Source organism: Amblyraja radiata, chromosome 5 (assembly GCF_010909765.2).
Source record: "Amblyraja radiata isolate CabotCenter1 chromosome 5, sAmbRad1.1.pri, whole genome shotgun sequence".
NCBI lineage: Eukaryota > Metazoa > Chordata > Chondrichthyes > Rajiformes > Rajidae > Amblyraja > Amblyraja radiata.
The window spans coordinates 65,485,516-65,507,633 of NC_045960.1; the positions used below are offsets into that span (position 1 = coordinate 65,485,516).

Below are 22,118 nucleotides of genomic sequence, written 5' to 3' on the forward strand. Positions count from 1 at the left end.
GCGGATGGACATAGCAAATGGAGGATTTCCAATTTTACAGCCTACACATGTCCATTGAAAGTGAAAACTGATTGTTTTTGAAATTTCATTCACAAGTTGAAGTCAAGTGCAAAACTGGAGAAAAAAAAGGCATGTAAATTATATATATCAAACACCAAGCTAAAATGTGTTCTGGTGGATACATTTCCATTTCACTTGATTTTAATTCAAAGCCTTTAATTTTTTGACTTACCAGCATAATATAGGTAAATACGCAAGCTCACAATACTCTACTTTCCCAAGATTCAATAATGTAACAGTAAACATCAAAAAAATGACAGTTTTAGCTATATTATGTATTAAACTACAATCTCCAGTGCTGGATTGGACTGCTAATGAGATTTATTCAATTGTGTTGTTTGTTACAAGGCTTACAAATGATCGCAAAGAACTGTACATAAAGGCTAAGCACCACTATATTAGGCAAGAGCCCATCAGTGTAAACAAAAACTGATTACATTGGTTACTTTGTATATTCCCTTATGTTCAGTGCAGGATAAAAAGGGTGAAAGCATTTGCACAGCTAAAGGGGTGTGCTAAATGTAAGGAACATAACCATTTCAGTATAATCACCCCCCCCCCCCACCCCGTTGAAATGCATTGGCCAGTCCAGTAAGCCTGAAGTATTATTTCACTCATTTTTAAAAATCATAATCCCAAGACACATACTTGCTCATCCATTTTAATAGGAAGCAGACTTTAGACTTTAAAAGTATTAGAGTATACTGAAATATATTACACTTATTTCAATATTCCCAAGTCTCTTCAGAACCCACCACCAAATGAGAAATTGAAAGGGACATCTGGGAGAACATAGAATGACTTTAAAGTGACAGGAAAACAACCTGTTTCGCAACTTGAAAGCTGCTTGTCATTAAACTGAACAAAACAATTTGTTGAGAAAACAATGATTCCAAAAGACCAATCACAAGACACCTGGTTTGCTTAGTAAATGTAGAGTCCTGATATTGGCAAGAACATGTTTCAGGCAGCAGAACTGCTAGCTCATGAACATGTTGTCTGATGCCTTATTATCAGAAAGCAAATATCCTAAAGCTTTCTGCGGTGGCCCATTACAGAAAACTACACGATTACAGAAGAAACACGTCACAAAGAATGGAGCATGACGTGCATTAATTTCCCCCCTCGATAGATTAGGGTAAAAACCAAGTATGCATAAACAGGAAATATTGTTCAAGAAATACTGTAGTTCAACACCAAAAAAAGTTTGGAATTGGCAGCTATAATGGGTTTGTACTGAAATATATAGCAAAACAGCCAAGTGAGAACCGGTCTTCTGCCTCAGCAGTCGTTCTCTTTACGCCAGTTTTCAAATAAGGCACAAGACAAAATCAAATCCCATCTATAAGGAAAGCAGTCTACAAGTATCTTGAATTTCAGTTTTTTGCACAAATGTACAAATTAAAAAGTACATTATACATAAGAGAAAATCCCACTGTTGTACAAAAATTGTTAATTCTAACTTTTATTCTTATACAATTTGATGAGTTGAAACCATTGTTATTTTGATAATGAATTTAACTATAATACAACCAAATGTAGTGAGTTGAGCACACACATTTAAAATGAGACAATGAGTCACAGACATGATTCTATACAGGTTTTCAAAGTCGTGTTTTTGAAGCAGGCAAGATGCAAGAACTAAAGTTAATGAGAATTTTGTTTTAATGGGAAAGGACATTTCAGACAGAATGCAGAAGTAAATTTCCACAGGGATTGCTCAGCTACAGCATTTCTTCAATCCTGTTCCACCACCTGTAGTGCTGATATCTACATTTTCCCTGTCAGGTTCCTTTACAGGAGTCTGAAAGTTAAAAATAAAACAATTAAAAAATGCTCAAGTACAAGATAATTTAAACATGGAAGCTCTGAAGAAATTCACACCACTCACACAGAAATTGGTACACTTACATTTAAAGGATGTCATTTCACACAATTGATCCATCCATAGATCAGATAGTTTGTTCAGAGCAACATCTCTTAGAATAATTAAGTCTTGGATTCAATTAATTCAACAAAACAATTGGCGACTTAAGAATTACTTCCAGACATCAATAAAAATCATTAACTGTAATCAGTAAATTTCAGTAACAGAAATCCTTAAATATTAGTATTGTACAGCAATGTTCCAATTTACCATACCCGTTACCCAAATCTACAGATGCCTTGGTAAAAATTCCCTTCTAGGGGGAAAATTTGAAATCTCTTTCAAACTTTCCTGAGTTCACTTCAGTGGGCTGCATAGCTCTTCTGCATGCTGCTACAATACAGTCATACTCGACTACAGTTCTGCTTATGTTTTGGTTCAAATGAGTAGATTTGGCAGCTTTGGAAAGCCTACGAAATTCATGTAGTGCAAATTTTTGTTTCTGTTTGAACAATTTACATGCATGTCATTAGGCAACATAATAAAAGACTCACTTCCTTAGCATTTAGAAATTCCCCAGAGAAACTGGGTTAATAAATTAAAAAAGAGTAATCAAACATTACCACTCCACAAACTGCAAAGATGTATCCCTGAAAATGTGTTCAACCACACACAGCTTAGCTTATTTTTAAGGCCGGCACGGTGGCGCAGCGGTAGAGATGCTGCCCTACAGCGCGTGCAGCGTCAGAGACCCGGGTTCGATCCCGACTATGGTGCTGTCTGTACGGAGTTTATACATTCTCCCTGTGATCGCATAGGTTTTTTCTGAGAACTTCCGTTTCCTCCCACACTCCAAAGACGTACAGGTTTGTAGGTTAAATTGGCTTGGTATAAAAAATGTAAAATTGCCCCAAGAGTGCGTTGGATAGTGTTAATGTGCGGGGATCGCTAGTCAGTGCGGACTCGGTGGGCCGAAGGGCCTGTTTTCGTGCTGTATCTCTAAATTAAACTATTTCACAAGCATACATCATAAGTTTTACAGATTTGACAAACTTAAACATACACTCCCAACAAGCTTACTTTTTGAGTTTGAGTGATCACAAAGCTACATGTCAGAGGTTTGCCACATCATGTTCCATTTTGAAGGGCTGCTTTGCAGATCAACATTTTAACACAGCATAAAGGTAGCAGAAACTTGATATTATGTTTATTGAATTCAACGCGTCAATATTTTTTTAGGTGAGCCAATTTTGTCCCCAATGCATTCACTTGAATCACAAGCTAGTAGAAATTCCTGTTCAGTGTTTTGAAAGCCAAAATATAATTCCAGACAAAAATATTTCAATTTCTGATAAACAAACTAAAATGAACTGAGATATAAACAATGTAGTCCCTACTTTGACTAATTCAGCAGTTTAGTTCCCCACTGTAAGAAGTTAACCTATCCTTCAAAATGACTAGATTCCAAATTAGCTTTGAACTGAAACAAATGACAGATGGTCTTTCTGAACATTACCTTTTGAAGTATGTCTTCTGCTAATGTGAGGAATGCTTTCTCAATGTTGATATTCGCTTTTGCACTTGTCTCAAAAAACCTAATTGCATGTTCTCTGGCAATCTAAAACAGAACAAATAGCCAAGTTATTTACAGATGATCAGAAAGTGCGTTACAATCATGACATTACTTTTGTTAATAGTCTAATATTTCATCATGCATATTTACACTTCGTAAATCTAGAAAGTGTGACTGCAAATATTACTGATGCAGAGTTTACCCAAACTACACAAGTAGCAGAGATTACCCAAACCACACAAAGCCGCAATTAATTTAAAACGCTCAATTTTGTCCCAAGCATCACATTGTTGACGTATCATTATCTTGCCATGCGAGCAATTTCTGAAATTTCAGTGAAGTATCAGGAAAGGCTGTACAGTCAGTTTGCATTTCACAGAACAAATAGTAATACCCAGATTGAGACCTCAATGTGGAGATTTGATTTAACTGCTTGAAACAATGACAAAAATTGAAATTAATCAGGAGAAAAGAAACAGCAGATGCAGAAATGTTGAGTAAAAACAAAGTGCTGGAGAAACTCAGCGGATCTAGCAGCATCTGTGGAGGGAATCGACAGGCAATGCTTCGGGTCAGGACATTTCTTCTGAAGGGTCCCAATCGAGAAGTCATTTATCCATGCCCTCCACAGAGGATGCCTGACCTGTTGAGTTGCTGCATCACTTTAGATGCAGTGAACGACAGATGTTTATTGAGTCAATTCTCCTTGCAGTTCAACATAAAAAGATAGAAAAAACAGTTACTTATGCACTGGTGCCTGATTTCACACTTAACCATTCCAATGAACAGAACCAGGAGCGACGTTGGTGCTACAAATGTTTCTAGTGTACATGTGTTACTGACAGAAATTTGGCACAAACTCCTGTCCTCTGGCATGTCAGAAAATTGGATTTGATCAGTTCAGTAACCAGCACAGAGCTCGATGCCACAGAAGTCAGAGTTGAGAAAAACGCAGCCAGCGGATAGGATAGGATAGGATACAGCTGGTTTCATTTCAAAGGATGAAATTACGGGAACCATCTACCATGCATTCAGAAAGTATTCAGACCCCTTAAATTTTTCCACATTTTGTTACGTTACAGCCTTATGATTAAGGATTAAATTCTTTTTTTTTATCATCAATGTACACAATACCCCATAATAAAAAAGCAAAAACAGGTGTTTAGAAATTTTTGCAGAGTAATTAAGAGAGAAATAACTGAAATATCACATTTACTTAAGTATTCTGACCACTTACTCAGTACATTGTTGAGGCACCTTTGGCAGCCTCAAGTCTTCTTGGGTCTGACGCTACAAGTTTGGCACACCTGTATTTGGATAATTTCTCCCATTCTTCTCTGCAGATCCTCTCAAGCTATGTCAGGTTGGATGGGGAGTGTCGAGACACAGCTATTTTCAGATCCCTCCAGAGATGTTTGATCGGGTTCAAGTCCAGGCTCTGGCTGGGCCTCTCAAGGACATTCACAGACCTGTCAAGAAGCCACTCCTGCGTTGCCCTGGCTGTGTGCTTAGGGTCTTTGCCTGTTGGAAGGTGAACCACCGCCCCAGTCTCAGGTTCAGAACACTCTGGAGCAGGTCTTCATCAAGGATCTCTGTACTTTGCTCCATTCATCTTTCCCTCGATCCTGACTAGTCTCCCAGTTCCTGCTGCTGAAAAACATCCCCACAGCATGATGCTGCCACCACCATGCTTCATTGTGATGAGCGGTGCCTGGTTTCCTCCAGACGTGATGTTTGGCATTCAGGCCAAAGAGTTTAATCTTGGTTTCATCAGACCAGAGAATCTTGTTTCTCATAGTCGGTGAGTCCTTTAGGTGCCTTTTGGCAAACTCCAAGCGGGCTGTCATGTGCCTTTTACTGAGCAGTGGCTTCCGTCTGGCCACTCTACCATAAAGGCCTGATTGGTGGAGTGCTGCAGATACAGTTGTCCTTCTGGAAGTTTCTCCCATCTCCACAGAGGAACTCTGGAGCTCTGTCAGAGTGACCATCGAGTTCTTGGTCACCTCCCTGACCAAGGCCCTTCTCCCTGCAGTTGTACAGGGTCTTGGTGAGACCACACATGGAGTATTGCGTACAGTTTTGGTCTCCTAATCTGAGGAAAGACATTCTTGCCATAGAGGGAGTACAGAGAAGGTTCACCAGACTGATTCCTGGGATGTCAGGACTTTCATATGAAGAAAGATTGGATAGACTCGGCTTGTACTCGCTAGAATTTAGAAGATTGAGGGGGGATCTTATAGAAACGTACAAAATTCTTAAGGGGTTGGACAGGCTAGATGCAGGAAGATTGTTCCCGATGTTGGGGAAGTGCAGAACAAGGAGTCACAGTTTAAGGATAAAGGGGAAGTCTTTTAGGACCAAGATGAGATTATTTTTTTCCACTCAGAGAGTGGTGAATCTGTGGAATTCTCTGCCACAGAATGTAGTTGAGGCCAGTTCATTGGCTATATTTAAGAGGGAGTTAGATGTGGTCCTTGTGGCTAAAGGGATAGGGGGTATGGAGAGAAGGCAGGTACAGGATACTGAGTTGGATGATCATATTGAATGGCGGTGCAGGCTCGAAGGGCCGAATGGCCTACTCCGGCACCTATTTTCTACGTTTCTATGTTTCCCCCGATGGCTCAGTTTGGCTGGGCAAACAGCTCTATGAAGAGTCCTGGTGGTTCCAATGTTCTTCCATTTAAGAATGACGGAGGCCACTGTGCTCTTCGGGACCTGCAATGCTGCAGAAATTGTTTCATATCCTTCTCCAGATATGTGTCTCAACACAATCCTGTCTTGGAGGTCTACGGACAATTCCTTAGTATTCATGGCTTGGTTTTTGCTCTGACATGCACTGTCAACTGTGGTACCTTACATCGACAAATGTGTGCCTTTCGAAATCATGTCCAATCAATTTAATTTAGCACTGGTGGATTCCAATCGAGTTGTAGAAACATCTCCAGGATAATCAATGGAAACAGGATGAACCGAAGCTCAATTTTGAGTGTCATAGCAAAGGGTCTGAATAATTATGTAAATGTGATATTTCAGTTATTTCTTTGTAATTACTTTGCAAAAATTTCTAAACACCTGTTTTCGCTTCTTCATTCTGAGGCATTGTGTGTAGATTGATGATAAAAAAAAAAAAGAATTTAATCCATTTTAAAATAAGGCTGTAACGGAACAAAATATGGAAAAAGTGAAGAGGTCTGAATATTTTCTAAATGCACTGTAAATACAATACATGGACCAATCACCGCTGGACCCCAAAAGATCCACACTTGTCCTGGCCAAGGTGTACCGAACCCTGCACTCACCACTCAATCTGCAAGAATGCTCACAGGGAGCCTTGACAAATTGCCTTGGTTCACTCCTTGCAAGTCAGGCAGCAATGAAATGAACGTTTTAAAGGTTTAAACTGGGTTCCAAGCACATCAGAATGCATCTAAAGTGGATATCTTTCCAAAACTCATGCTGCACATACTAGCCACTGTTCAGACTTTGAGATTAATTGCATCGTAATGAAGCAGTGTTCTTTGCGGGGTAGTATTAAGCAGGGTACTAGTTTTAATTTACAGTAGTCAATTTAAGCACAAGGAAGAAATTCAGAGCAAACTATGCCATGTTTACCGATTTGTGTAGTGTCCTGGAATTTGAATACATGATTGAACCCAATGCACAACTCAAAGGCTAAAGATGGCACTTCCAATAATGTGGCATTCTTTTGTGCTTGAACAAGCACAAACACAAATTATATACACAAGTCACAAAAAGGGGACACAGCAATCCCCCGCATCCTCCCAAAATTAAGCAAATTCTATCCAGGATAAAGCAGACTGGAATAAGCAACGAGACTGACTGAAGACAATAGATCACATCACCTTAAGTATAATTGTGTCAATGAAATTACCTGATGTGAATCTCCCCCATCACCCAAGACACAGAATAGGATGAACTTTAAAATACAAATGAAACTTTACATTTACCTGTTCTCCTTTAGTTTTCGGCACCACTCGTTTGTCTTCCATGTCACATTTGTTGCCTAGTAACATCCTCTCTACATCTTCATTTGCATGCTTAAAAAGATTATATTCATGTTAACGTTTAGTGAGCTTTGAGGATAACCTGGACTTCTGATTTAAATCTTGATTCAACATATCTACAGGTTGTTATCATACAACAGAAAGCAATGACAAAATTTTAGTCTATCAAAACATTGCCACTTGGCAAGCAACAAAAGCCTTTGGCAATTTCCCCGTTCTGAAGGCTGTAGCTCCACAGAAAAGTAAATTTGCTTCATGTAACAGCTTTCAGCTGTTATTGCTCTTTGAATCTAGTCAGGACAGTGATTAAAATTTAAATCTGAATAAAATAAAAATAATCCCATGCAATATACCATGATTCTATTCCTCAAACAGCAAATTTCACTTAAAAGCTCAAACTTTGGTAATTGCTCCTTCCAACAACACGGTGCATCACAGAGGCTGATTTAACACCAAAGAATAAGCATTAATTTCACGAACAGTCTGCCTGATTGTCAATCCAAGGAATAAAGCAAGCACCATTCTTTGTTTCAGAAATTTAAAAAAAAAATTGTTGTTTGGGATGGATGAAAATAAAGCAAAAAGTGTAATCAACATCATATAACCTGCACATTTATAACTTAAAATACCTGAAATATGAGTCAACTTGAAAGTAGGAGTGCGGAATTGACCATACCATTTGCACCTCGCCATAGTGTTTGTTGCCCACAACGACCAAGGAATGTCTGAAGTGGATTGTATGGCTCAGAAAACATTCTACAGTAAAAGGTTTTGTTGACAGTGCAATATTTCATCGTCATTTGGGATTTCTTAGATGGAATATTAAGTGGATCTGGCAAATGTGTAAGGAAAGTGCTACTGTTGGATATACCCAAGGATACTTCACTTTCACAATTGAATCGTCTGAGATACCTGCTCTGTTAACGGATATGGAGAGATGAGTTGGTAAATTTGTGACTGGGAATTTTCTGCCAAGTTTTGGAATATGAAAAGACAGGCGCTTTGCTTGCAAAGAGGTCATCTGTTGATATGCTTTGCCTTGCCATTTACTCCAATAGGAACACAACACATATGGCTTAAACTTGTCATCACATTTTTAAAACCATCCCTAAATCGCACAAACCTATCCACATCCCGAGTTAATCTGCCTCACCAGTCAGGCAGCTGACATTCAATCCCATCCTCCCTGCCAATCTAGTTTAAACCCATCAGAGTTGCACCAGCAAACCTGAAGAAGGGTCTCAACCTGAAAAGTAACCCATTCCTTCTCTCCAGAGATGTTGTCTGACCCGCTGAGTTATCCAGCATTTTATGTCTGCCTGCCAGGATATTGGTTCCCTTCCAGTCAAGTCCAACCCGTCCCTCATATACAGGTCACCTCTGGCCCAGAAGAGATCGCAATGGTCCAAACAGCAGAATCCTTGCACCCTGCACAAACTCCTCAGCTGCGCATTTATCTGTCCCATCTTTCTGTTCCTTTGCTCAGGCAAAATGCAGAGGGCACTGCAAGGCAGAGGTGGCTGATGGGGGAGCCTTTTAGGACAGGCTTTAAAATAGCTTTAAAATAGTTATGGATAAAGACAGGACAGGCTCAAGTTAAATGTCTGTATTGGGGCAAGTCCAACTTTGATGGCATAAGACAGAAACAAGCTAAAGTTGATTGGAGTAGGTTGTTTGAGGGCAAAGAAAAATCCGGAAAGTGGGATGCTTTTAAAAGTGTGGTGACAAGATTTTTGGGCATGCATGTTCCTGTTGGAGGTTAAGGACGCCTGGATGACAAGAGAAATTGAGGCTCTGGCCAGGAAAAAAAGCATGGGACAGATATAGGCAGTTGAGATCAAGAGTAACCCTAGAGGAGTTTCAAGATCAGAGGGGCATTTAAAGACATTGAGAAAGCAAAAATGGGGTAGGAGATAGCTCTGGCAGATCATATTAACAAAACTACAAGGAGATTTTTACATTAAGGGAAAGATGGTAACTGTCAAGAGAACCCCATATAAATAAAAATAGTAATCTCTGCTTGGAGCCACAGGAGGTGGGCAAGGTCCTTAATGAGCCTTTCTCCTGTAACTTAGCATGGAGAAACACACAGAGGAAGTTGGGAAATTATATCCAGAGGACAGTCCACATTACGGACATGGTGGTGCTGAAAGACCCAAGACATATGAAGGTAGATAAATTCACCGGGCCTAATCAGAAAGATCAAATTACACTATAGGAAGTCAGCAAAGAATTTGCAGGAGCCCAGGATGAGATGGAATCATTAGACCTGAGTGCAGTGTCAGAAGACTGGGGGGGGGCAAGGAAAACCCTGGAAACTATTAACCACAGAATTCAAAATTGTGGTAGGCAAGATACTAGAAAGTTCTGAGATACAAGAAATGCAGGCATTTGTTTTGACAGGGGCTAATTAGAGATAGTCAGCATGGTATTGCACGCGGGAGATCGTGTCTTACGAAACAGAGTTTAAGTAACCAAAATGGGCGACGAGGGCAAAAACCTAATTGGCTTCAGCAAGGCATTTGATAAGGTTCGCATGGGATCCAGGGAGCTGGGCAAGCTATCGATAACCGGCGACCCATTATGACGTCCACCTACAACCACACAGGCGACAACCTACGTCCACCTGCAACAAGCTACAACCCTGTCTGCGACAACTGAAGACAATTCAGTCGACGGTACCGGTCGCCAGTTGACGTAGGTGGTCGCCAATAGAATTCACCACACCGGCGACAACCTACGTCATCTGGCAACAACCTATGATAGCACCTATGTCAGAAAAAGTCAAGCTATGCTCATTGACATCAACCCACTGTCGCCGACATTTTTTGACATGTTGAAAATCTAGCGGCGACCAGAAAGACGCTACAACTCTTTGGGCGACTGAGACTACTCACAACCTTGCAGGCGACCATGTACCTTGGCGACCATGTGGCGACAGCCTAGTCGCCTAAAAAATAGCCTAAGTGGGACAGGCCCTTGAAGCAACCAAGCCATTAATTTGCTTTAAAAGTGAAACTAACAATGAACCAAGATAAAGACATGTTCCCTTCCAATTTAAAAAAAAAATCACCCTGCCGTTCACCTTTTTTTGTTCGTCCCCGCTCACTCTTTCCATGTTGCCACTACCGACTTTATTCTATTTACATCAATTTTGATTAGCTAACTACACTTCATTCCTATCCATTCTGTAAATTAGTAAAAAGACCCACCATTTGTCTTGAAATTCTTGCTAGCTCTCCATTACCAATTCGTAAGATTATTTTTGACCATATTATAGTTTTAAAACCGGTTCCCCACCTGATGTTTAACTAAGTTAATTGATAGGTCGATCATTCATCTTTTTGAACAAAGGTACATAATTTGCCATTATCTGGGCCTCTGGCACTAGTCCCAAATCCATTATGCCAGCTTCACAAGCATGCCACAATCCTATTTATGTAATGCGTTGATTCCCTCAGTACTCTTTTCCCTTTCAAGGTAGTTATGTTCATAATTCCATATCAACAATCTCAATATTAAAGCCTCCATTTTGCATCAACCTATTTCTCACCATATAGCAGACAACAACTATGAGCCATTGGTTAACATTGTAGCTCCATGTGCAAAGTGACCCTGGCATTACTGAAGACGGTTGTTTTCAATTAAATGTTCCAGTGCTCAATGGTCACTATATTTTGCGTGAGGCTGTCTGAAGCAGATCTGAATACAGATCTCAGACCATTAGCTGGACTTCAATTTCACTGTTAACGTCATAACTTAAATCGTGATCATTTGGTATTCAATCCAATGGTTTGGTATCCAAAGATTGGTTTTGGATCCCTAGTCTCAACCAAAAGCTTTGAAACAAGTATAAATATCATGAGGAGGAATGAACTGCAAATGCTGGTTTAAATCAAAGGTAGATACAAAATGCTGGAGCAACTCAGCGGGTCAGGCAGCATCACTGGAGAGAAGGAATGGGTGATGTTTCGGGTTGAGATCCTTCTTCAGACTGATGTTAGGGGAGGGAGTGGGACAAATATAGAATGTAGTCGGAGACAGTAAGACTAGTGGGAGAACTTGGAAGGGGGAGGGAACAGAGAGAGAAACCAAGGGCTACCTGAAGTTAGAAATGTGTTAGAATAACATGTGATTTTACTGTCCCTTCCTGATTAGATAAATTGATTGGGAATATGTTGATGAAGCTTGCAACACCTCTTGGTTGTGTATCTGGTGAAGAGTTTAAGTAGCATGCCGATAAAATCTCAATGCACCTATGCTGTCAGGTTACTTTTAAGTACGAAAACCTCAAGATCTAATATGCAAGGACGCCAGATTAAGTAAATTTATGGTTGTATGGCCCTTCGCTAAAGACACCTGGGAGTGCGGGACTTAGCTTTACGTAGTTTGTTTAACCTTACCAATCAACTTGGAACAGAAATTATATGTACTATTTCCCATCTATTCCTTCTGGAAGATGAAGGACCATCAGGAAATAATCAGAAATATTTGTATTAATAATTTTTTTAAGGTAATCAAATAACAAAGATAACACATTAAACTCCTGAACACCCCAACCAAAACATAATTACAAGATGCATTCTGCCCGTAAAATTAAATTAAAATGTCTGAAAAAAGGCAATTTAATCAGTTGAGTTTCAAAGACGAAGGTCGACATTTGCATTAAGGGAACCAACCAAAAGCCATGACAAAATGAAGATTCAGCTTTCATATTTCTAAGCTAGCGAAGTTGCTAAACTGTTCCAAATGCACTCAAATTAACCTCTCTTTCTCTCTATTGATCAAATGAAATATCATTCCTTTCAATGACACAGCTGTCCTTGCAGAACAGGGTGTTGAGAATGCCCGATTATCAACGAATAAAGCACATTAAGTTTTAAGACTGCACATTCAAATACGGCTGATTTATATACATACCTTTCCATGCATAATTAATATTGCAGCATACTTAAGTATATAGTCTGAAGAACAAATACAAACTGTAAAATCACAAAAATTGATAAATATTGGTTCTAATCTTTAAATACTGCAGTGCAGCTGTTCTGCATCACACTGCCTCACTATCCAAACAAAAATAACATTTACTGACCACAAGAATACAATTAGGGACAAGAGCAAGCCAGATGGCCTCTTGAACCAGCCCCACTGCAAATTAATGGCAAGCTTAAGCTTGACCTCAGCTCCACTTTCTGGCTTGTTGCACTTAATGCCTTCAGATACAATAAATTTGCTGATATGTCTTGAATACAATCAATGATTCAGTCTGGTTCCTGGATTTGAGAATTTCAGAATTGATCAACTGGATGAAGAGAGATTTTTTCAAACAAATTGTTAAATTATCAACGTAACTTAATTCTTACTTCATCTATGTTCCTTAGCCATTTGCTGATGTTTTCAAAGCTTTTGGCATTTGTGATGTCGTAGACGAGCATGATTCCCATTGCTCCTCTGTAATAGGAGGTGGTGATGGTGTGAAACCGTTCCTGTCCTGCTGTATCCCTTCAAAACAAAAAATCATATTAAGGCTCAATTCTTGAAGCTACCATTTCAGTTATTATAAAATCTATGTAATTTGCCCTTGCGTTTATGGAAATTTAAAGCATCAACAGAAGTAATTAAGATTTAATTTCAAACATTCAGAATCTAAAATGATCTTGGCATAAAATCAGTCTGACTGGCACAAGTCTCCAGCAAAGTCCCAGTCCTTTTCCCCTGCTTCTTCCTCTTAACCTTGCAAATTAATTGTAATTTCCACCGATTAATTGTCATTTCCACCGACCTTTAATTGGTAAAGAAATAGAAGATTGAAAGATAGAACATTTCCCCTCAAACACAGTGAAAGCAAATAGTAATAACATTTCCTAAAATAACAGATTTTTCTTACATATCAAGTCACATGGCTATGGCTACGTACACTAAAATTGGCCATGCCGAAATGGGAAACAGAATTCAAGTTTGGCATTTGATGTCTATGTTGGCAAAATGCAGGTAGCAAAACGAGGTGACTGGAATCATGAAAAACACAAGTGAAATCAAGATGTAAAATTATGAATGAGGCTGGCTGAGCTAATGGGAATGACCAGGACTTGAACAAATGGCAGAATAGCGAGCAACTAAAATCAATAAATCTCTCTACCTACACACACACTTTTAAAAGTCTCATCTTGTATGTGTGCGTGTGTGTGTTTTTGTATCTTTGCCAAAACGCTACACAGCAGCGCTGACATATTTACAGAACCCTGCTCACATTTTTCCAGTCGTCGCGATAATCAGGGTCCCTTCAGATTTGATGCTATATTTCAGCAGTTATTGATGATTAAAGTTTAAAAAAAAGCCAAATCAGCTTCTGAGAGTCTTCCAGTAGCTTCCAGTGATGATGTCACAATGCCATCTCAGTCCACCAATCACAATGGGGTCTCATTTACACAAGCTGCCGAGCGCGACAATGACATCACAATGGGACGTTGCCAACGTTAACGACAGCAACAGCTTGAAGGAGAGGTTGCCAACGGTAATGGCAGCAGAAGCTTGGAAGAGAATGCTGCGCGCCGCCATCGAGGGAGAGGGGGAAGAGAGGGAGAGAGTGTGGTGGAAACGGGTTGTGTTGGGGGAACTGGTGAGCGGTGGAATATTGCGTTGGGGGTTGCCAACAATAAAGGCAGCAGCAGCTTGAAAGAGAATCCTGCGCGTCACCATCTTCAGTCTGACGGGGCCGCAGAAGGGGGGGGGGGAAAGAGAAAGTGTATGACGGGACGTGGGGTGGGGGGGGAAGATAGTGTGACGAGGGGTGAGGGGAGTGTATGACAAGGGGAGGGGTCGAGTCAAAAGTCAAATCTATTAATTGTCTCAAAGATTGATTGCATTTTTGTCACACCTTACTCACCATTGTCCTGTGATGTAAATGAAACAACTTTCGTTCAGATTGATGGTATATTTTACGTGACTGACATTTTAAATCTTACAAAAAATACTTTTCAAACCACTTTTCCACTTGCCCTGCCGGTCAGCCGCGTTACAATGACGTCACAATGGGATCCAGAATCTCATTTACATAAATTTTTTAAATCGCGATTTTCAAAACAACATTTTAATCAAATTCTTCCGTTTTCATTAACAGCTAATTGTGTTTAGTTTATTTTGAAGAAAAATCACGATTTTCATTGTGTGGGATGGGATAGGGGGAGGTTTCATTTTTTTTTAAATCGTGATTTTCATTGTGGTGGGGTGAGGATTGGAGGGGGGTAGGGAGGAGAAAGTGGGGGAGGTGAGGAGGGAGAGTGGGGAGGTGAGGAGGGAGGTGAGGAGGGAGAGTAGGGGAGGGAGGGAGTGGGGGGGGGGGGGGGGGGGGGGGGTAGAGGGAGAGGGAGAGGAGGGCAGTGGGGGATTGCCCTGGCCGTCACAATGGGATCCCGAATCTCATTTACATTTTTTTTAAATCGCGATTTTTAAAAACTCAGTTTGAATCAAATTCTTCCGTTTTCATTAACAGCTAACATTGTGTTTAGGTTATTTTAAAGGGGGAAAAAAATCACGATTTTCATTATGGGGATGGGATAGGCTTCATTTAAAAAAAACATTGCGATTTTCATTGTGGGGGGTGGGATAGGGGGAGGTGAGGAGTGGGGGAACAGGGGAGGGAGGGAGTGGGGGAGCAGGGGAGGGAGGGAGTGGGGGGGATAGAGGAAGAGGAGGGGTTGGGAGGGGAGAGGGGCTATGGAAGGAGGGAGCGACTGAGGCTAGGGGAAAGGAGAGGGAGAGAGTGGGGGAGGGGAAAGAAGAGGGAGGGTGAAGAGAGGGAGGGAGTGCTGGGGGATGAGGGGGAATGGAGGAGGATGAGGGTAGGAAGAGGGACGGCAAGGTGCAGTTGGGGGAGGGTTGCCGTGACTCGCGTCACAACGGGGATCTCTGGCTTCACAACGGGAACCCCTCAGCCGCACGTGCGCAGTTGGGGGCTATGGGTAAGTGGTATAATATTGCGTTGGGGGGCGGGGCCCAACGGGTCCGCACCTGGTCTAGTATCTTCTATCTATCTATATCCGGAAATATCACGATTTGGTTTGGGAACTGCTCTGCCCAGGACAAGAAGGCTCTGCAGAGAGTAGTGCGTTCGGCTGAACGCACTATGGGAACTTCACTCGCCCCTCTGCAGGAACTATGCATCAGAAGGTGCAACTTCAGAACCAACAAGATCATGGGAGACCCATTCCACCCCAGCAACGGACTGTTCCAGCTGCTACGGTCAGGCAAACGCCTCCGTTGCCATGCTGTGAGAACGGAAAGGATGAGAAGGAGTTTCTTCCCAGAGGCCATTAGGACTGTAAACTCCTATCTCACCAGGGACTAACTTTACTGTACCATTTAACTGGGTTTTTTTTAATTGCTCTTTTTTTCCTTTTTCTTTCCTCCCACAAATATGTAATATGTGATTCTATTCCATTCTGTTTGTTGTTTGTTTGTTTGTTTTTTTGCACAATCCGCGAGCATTTCCACTTTTCATTTCACTGCACGGGAGTGGGACAGGAGAGAAGGAATGGATGACATTTCTGGTCGAGACTCTTCTTCAGACTGAACTGAACTCCATATTTAAAATCCGTATTTAACAACACAAAATCGTACATCGATAGCAGTACACGATAGCGCTACAATATTTGGCCCACCTTACTCACCATTGTCCTGGGGAGTCCGTTGGCCAAGTTTGTTTCAGATTGATGTAATATTTTACAATTTATTGACATTTAAAACTTTACAACAAACACTTATAAAGCACTTTTCCACATGCCCTGCCCGTCATTGTGTCATAATAACATCACAATGGTTCCCGAAACTCATTTACATAAATATCGTGAGGGGTGGGGGGTGCTTTCATTTAAAAACATCGCAATTTTCATTTGGGGGGGGGGGGGGGGGGGGGGGGGGGGGGGGGTAGGATAAGGGGGAGGCGAGGAGTGGGAGAGCAGGAAGTGAGGGGGGTTATGGAGGGAATGACTGATGGTATGTGAAAAGGAGAGGGAGGGAGTGAGAGAGGGGAAAGAAGAGGGAGGATGAAGAGGCCTGGCGTGGACCGAGCCTCTTGGGCTGTAGCCGGGCACGGGCTTTGGGGAGCGGACACAGACACGGACTGGGCCCTGAGCGTGATTCCCGGTCCTAGGCTGGGTTAGAGCCGCTGCGGTGTCCGGGGCAAGGATTGAGCCGCACCCTAGGCCTCTCCTTCCCCCTCCTGTGGCTCCAGACCGCTCGGCCACTAGCCCCCCCCCTCCCCCCCGGCCCCCGCCTCAACTACAACTTCACCGTCGACGTGGTGGAGCAAACGGTGGTGGTTTACATCGAAATCCTGGGGAGGTGAGGAGGAGACAGGGGATTGAGGTAGAGGAGGGGGGTGGGGAGGGGAGAGGGAGGGAAAGATGACAGAGGGGGGAGGGGAGGAGGATGAAAAGGAGTGCTGGGGATGAGGGGGAATGGAGGAGGTTAAAGGTAGGTAGAGGGATGGTGAGGCGCAGTGGGGGAGGGTTGCCTTGACTTGCGTCACAATGGGGATCTCTGGCGTCACAACTAGAACTCGTCAGCCGCGCCTGCGCAGTTGGGGGCTGTGCGTGAGTGGTGGAATATTGCGTTGGGTGAACGGGGCCCAACGGGTCCCACTTGGTCTAGTATCTATCTATTTATATTTCTATCCATCTATCTATCTATTATATAAAAGTCTGTGCCTGTCCCCTGCGGTCCGTCCGGCTGCCTTTCTGCCTTTTGATTTGTTTCCATCGTGTGATGTCACAATGCCCAATGCTCGCAGATGTCCAATCACAATGCCCGATGCTCGCAGATGTCCAATCGGAATGGATCCATTTACATGGACGGCTGCCGGCTGCATTTCTTCCTTTGATTCCCTGCAACTCCGAAACCAGGCGCAGAATCGCCGACATCTTTTCCATTTCGGTAGATATTTCACTTTTCTTTCTAAGTATCCGCACCTCATTACATTTCGTCGTGTTTAAGTACACGTTTTTAATCAAATCCTTCCCCCCCCCCCCCCTCCCCCAATATTTCAAAAATAAACTGGCTTCTCACGCATAGAAGCAGCCCCAGCCCCTGGTGAACGTTCCATCGTGTGATGTCACAATACCCGATGCTCACAGATGTCCAATCGGAACTTAAGAGGGAGTTAGATGTGGCCCTTGTGGCTAAAGGGATCACGGGATATGGAGAGAAGGCAGGTACAGGATACTAAGTTGGATGATCAGCCATGATCATATTGAATGGTGGTGCAGGCACAAAGGGCCGAATGGCCTACTCCTGCACCTAATTTCTATGTTTCTGTTTCCCTCTCCCACCCATCCCTCTCCCTCTCCCACCCATCCCTCTCTCCCCCATCCCCCTTCCCTCTCTACCCCACCCGCTTCCCTCTCTCCCCCTGCCCCCTTCCCCTCTGTCCCTCTTCCACCACTCCTCCTACCCCTCCCTCCCCACTCTTCCACTTCTCTCCCCTTACCCCACCCCTCTCCCTCCCCCACCCCTCTCTATTCCCCTCCCTTTCCCTCTCCCCCACCCCTTCCTCTTACCCCTCTGTTCCTCTTCCACCATTCCCCCGTCCCTCTTCCACCACTCCCGCTACCCCTCCCTCCCTCCCCACTCTTCCACTTCTCTCCCCCTTCTCTCCTCCCCCCTCCCTCTCCTCACCCCTCTCCCTCCTCTCTCCCCACCCCCTTCCCTCTCTCCCCCCGCCCCCTTCCCCCTATCCCTCTGTCCGTCTTCCATCACTCCCCCTACCCCTCTCCTCCTCCCTCCCCACTCTACCACCCCTCTCCCCCCACCCCCTCCACTCTCCCTCCCCACTCTTTCCCCTCTCACCCCTCTCCCCCTCCCTCCCTCTTCCCCCCTCCCCATCCCCCCCCCCCCTCCCCTGGTGAACGATCCATCGTGTGATGTCACAATGCCCAATGCTCAAAGACATTGTTGCCATAGAGGGAGTACAGAGAAGGTTCACCAGACTGATTCCTGGGATGTCAGGACTTTCATGTGAAGAAAGACTGGATAGACTCGGCTTGTACTCGCTAGATTTTAGAAGATTGAGGGTGTATCTTATAGAAACTTACAAAATTCTTAAGGGGTTGGACAGGCTAGATGCAGGAAGATTGTTCCAGATGTTGGGGAAGTCCAGAACAAGGGGTCACAGTTTAAGGATAAGGGGTAAATCTTTTAGGCCTTTCTGCCTTTTGATTCGTTCCCATCGTGCGATGTCACAATGCCCAATGCTCGCAGATGTCCAATCGCAATACCCGATGCTCGCAGATGTCCAATCGGATTGGATCCATTTACATGTACGGCTTCCGGCTGCATTTCTTCCTTTGATTCACTGCAACTCTGAAACCAGACGCAGAATCGCCGACATCTTTTCCATTTCGGTAGAGATTTCACTTTTCTTTCCAAGTATCCGCTCATTACATTTCGTTGTGTTTAAGTACACGTTTTTAAATCAAATCCTTCACACCCCCCCCCCCCCAATATTTCAAAAATAAACTTGCTTTCCACCCATAGAAGCAGCACCAGCCCCAGCCCCTGCTGAACGTTCCATTGTGTGATGTCACAATGCCCAATGCTCACATATGTCCAATCGGAATGGATCCATTTACATATGCCTTTGCAGGAGGCCCAGCCAATGGTGAACGTTCCATCGTGTGATGTCACAATGCCCAATGCTCAAATACATTGTTGCCATAGAGGGAGTACAGAGAAGGTTCACCAGACTGATTCCAGGGATGTCAGGACTTTCATATGAATAAAGACTGGATAGACTCGGCTTGTACTCGCTAGATTTTAGAAGATTGGGGGGGGATCTTATAGAAACTCCTGATTACATTTTGTCGTGTTTATGTACACATTTTTAATCAAATCCTCCCCCACCCCCCCCCCCCCCCCAACCAAATATTTTTTAAAAAACTGGCATCTCACCCATAGAATCAGCCCAAGACTCGGTTTGTACTCGCAAGATTTTAGAAGTTTGAGGGGGTATCTTATAGAAACTTACAAAATTCTTAAGGGGTTGGACAGGCTAGATGCAGGAAGATTGTTCCAGATGTTGGGGAAGTCCAGAACAAGGGGTCACAGTTTAAGGATAAGGGGTAAATCTTTTACGACCGAGATGAGAAAAACATTTTTCACACAGAGAGTGGTGAATCTCTGGAATTCACTGGCACAGAAGGTAGTTGAGGCCTGTTCATTGGCTGTATTTAAGAGGGAGTTAGATGTGGCCCCTGTGGCTAAAGGGATCAGGGGGTATGGAGAAGGCAGGTACATGATACTGAGTTGGATGATCAGCCATGATCATATTGAATGGTGGTGCAGGCTCGAAGGGACAAATAGCCTACTCCTGCACTTAATTTCTATGTTTCTATGTTTCCCTCTCCTCACCCCTCTCCCTCCCATCACTCTCTCCCCCACCCCCGTTCCCGCTCTACCCCACCCCCTTCCCTCCCTCCCCCCGCCCCCTTCTCCTCTGTCCCTCTTCCACCAGTCCCTCTACCCCTCCCTCCCCACTCTTCCACTTCTCTCCCCTTACCTCACCCCTCTCCCTCCCTCACCCCTGTCTCTTCCCCTCCCTGTCCCACCCCTTCCCCTCTGTCCCTCTTCCACCACTCCCCCGTCCCTCTTCCACCACTCCCGCTACCCCTCCCTCCCTCCCCACTCTCCCACTTCTCTCCCCCTTCTCTCCTCCCCCTCTCCCTCTCCTCACCCCTCTCTCTCCCACCCCTTCCCTCTCTACCCCACCCCCTTCCCTCTCTCCCCGCCCCCTTCCCCTCTGTCCCTCTTCCACCACTATCCCTCCGTCTCCCACTTCTCTCCCCTTACCCCACCCCTCTCCCTCCCCCACCTGTCTCCCCCTCCCTTCCCCTCTCTCCCCCACCCCTTCCCCTACCCCTGTCCCTCTTCCACCACTCCCCCTGTCCCTCTTCCACCACTCCTGCTACCCCTCTCCCCCTCCCTACCCTTCCACTTCTCTCCCCCCTTCCCCCCCCCACACTCTTTCCCCTCTCCCCCCCTCACATCCCACTCTCCCCCTCCCTCCACACTCTTCCCCCTCTCCCTCCTCATTCCCTTACCGTGCACAGTCTCTGTCTTTAAGAAGGAACTCCAGATGCTGGAAAATCGAAGGTAGACATAAAAAAAGCTGGATAAACTCAGCGGGTGCGGCAGCATCTATGGAGCGAATTGAATGGTCAATGTTTTTGGCCGAAACCCGGAAGAAGGGTTTCGGCCAAAAACGTTGCCCTTTTCCTTCGGTCCATAGATGCTGCTGCACCCGCTGAGTTTATCCAGCTTTTTTGATGTTGTACCAGCCTCTCTCTCTCTCTGCCCTTTTCTCTTCTCTCGACTCATGCACGCCCGCTCCAACCCCTCCCCCCCCCCCCTTCACCTCTCTCCCCCATCCTCTTCTCCCCCTCTCCCCCCCCCCCCTCCCCCTCTCCCTCTCCACCCTCCTCCTCCCCTTCCTCACAAAATATTTTTTGTGGGGGCGGATCCTCAGTGTGTGTGACTGTTTGTGGAGGCGGCCACGCGCTCTCCATTCAAGAAGACGCTCATCTGTTTGTGGAGGCGCGTGCTTAGTATGTGACCAAAGATCTTATCGCGGAGCTCTCCGCTACAAGATCTTTGTGTGTGACGACACACGCTCCCCTCTCCCCCCCCCCCCCCCCCATCATCTGAACGCACAGCGATTATTCGGATTCTTCACTAACCGTCATTCTGACTTTGCTTGTGAAGAGAAAAGTCCTGAATTGCATTTGTCTGATGCAGGAAGATTGTTCCCGATGTTGGGGAAGACCAGGACAAGCGGGTCACAGTTTAAGGATAAAGGGGAAATCCTTTAGTACTGAGATGAGGAAAACATTTTTCACACAGATAGTGGTGAGTCTCTGGAACTCTCTGCCACAGAAGGTAGTTGAGGCCAGTCCATTGGCTATATTTAAGAGGGAGTTAGATGTGGCCCTTGTAGCTAAAGGGATCAGGGGGTATGGAGAGAAGGCAGGTACAGGATACTGAGTTGGATGATGAGCCATGATCATATTGAATGGTGGTGCAGGCTCGAAGGGCCGAATGGCCTACTCCTGCACTTAATTTCTATGCTGCTATGTTTCCCTCTCCTCACCCCTCTCCCTCTCCCACCCATCCCTCTCCCCCACCCCCCTTCCCTCACTACCACCACCCCCTTCCCCCTACCCCTCTGTCCCTCTTTCACCACTCCCCCTACTCCTCCCTCCCCACTCTTCCACTTCTATCCCCTTACCCCACGCCTCTCCCACCCCTCTCTTCCCCTCCCTTCCCCTCTCTCATCCACCCCTTTCCCTACCCCTCTGTCCCTCTTCCACCACACCCCCGTCTCTCTTCCTCCACTCCCGTTACCCCTCTCTCCCTCCCCACTCTTCCACTTCTCTCCCCCTTCTCTCCTCCCCCTCTCCTCACCCCTCTCCCTCTCCCATCCCTCTCCCCCACCCCCCTTCCCTCTCTACCCCACCCCCTTCCCTCTCCACCCCCCACCCCCTTCCCCAATCCCTCTTCCATCACTCCCCCTACCTCTCCTCCTCCCTCCCCACTCTTCCAC

The 22,118-nt window shown here is 44.5% G+C and overlaps 1 protein-coding gene across 1 annotated transcript in view; it reads right to left on the reverse strand.

Annotated features, from left to right (window-relative positions):
• Positions 1-707: 707 nt before the first annotated feature.
• Positions 708-22,118, reverse strand: part of rab10 (RAB10, member RAS oncogene family) — a 56,354-nt gene continuing 34,943 nt past the window's right edge. The window contains exons 3-6 of the mRNA XM_033021418.1: positions 12,889-13,027; positions 7,469-7,558; positions 3,444-3,545; positions 708-1,864 (exon numbers count right to left, since the gene is read on the reverse strand). Of these exons, the coding sequence (XP_032877309.1) occupies positions 1,781-1,864; positions 3,444-3,545; positions 7,469-7,558; positions 12,889-13,027 (415 nt within the window). The 3' untranslated portion in view covers positions 708-1,780. The remainder of the gene's footprint in view (positions 1,865-3,443; positions 3,546-7,468; positions 7,559-12,888; positions 13,028-22,118) is intronic.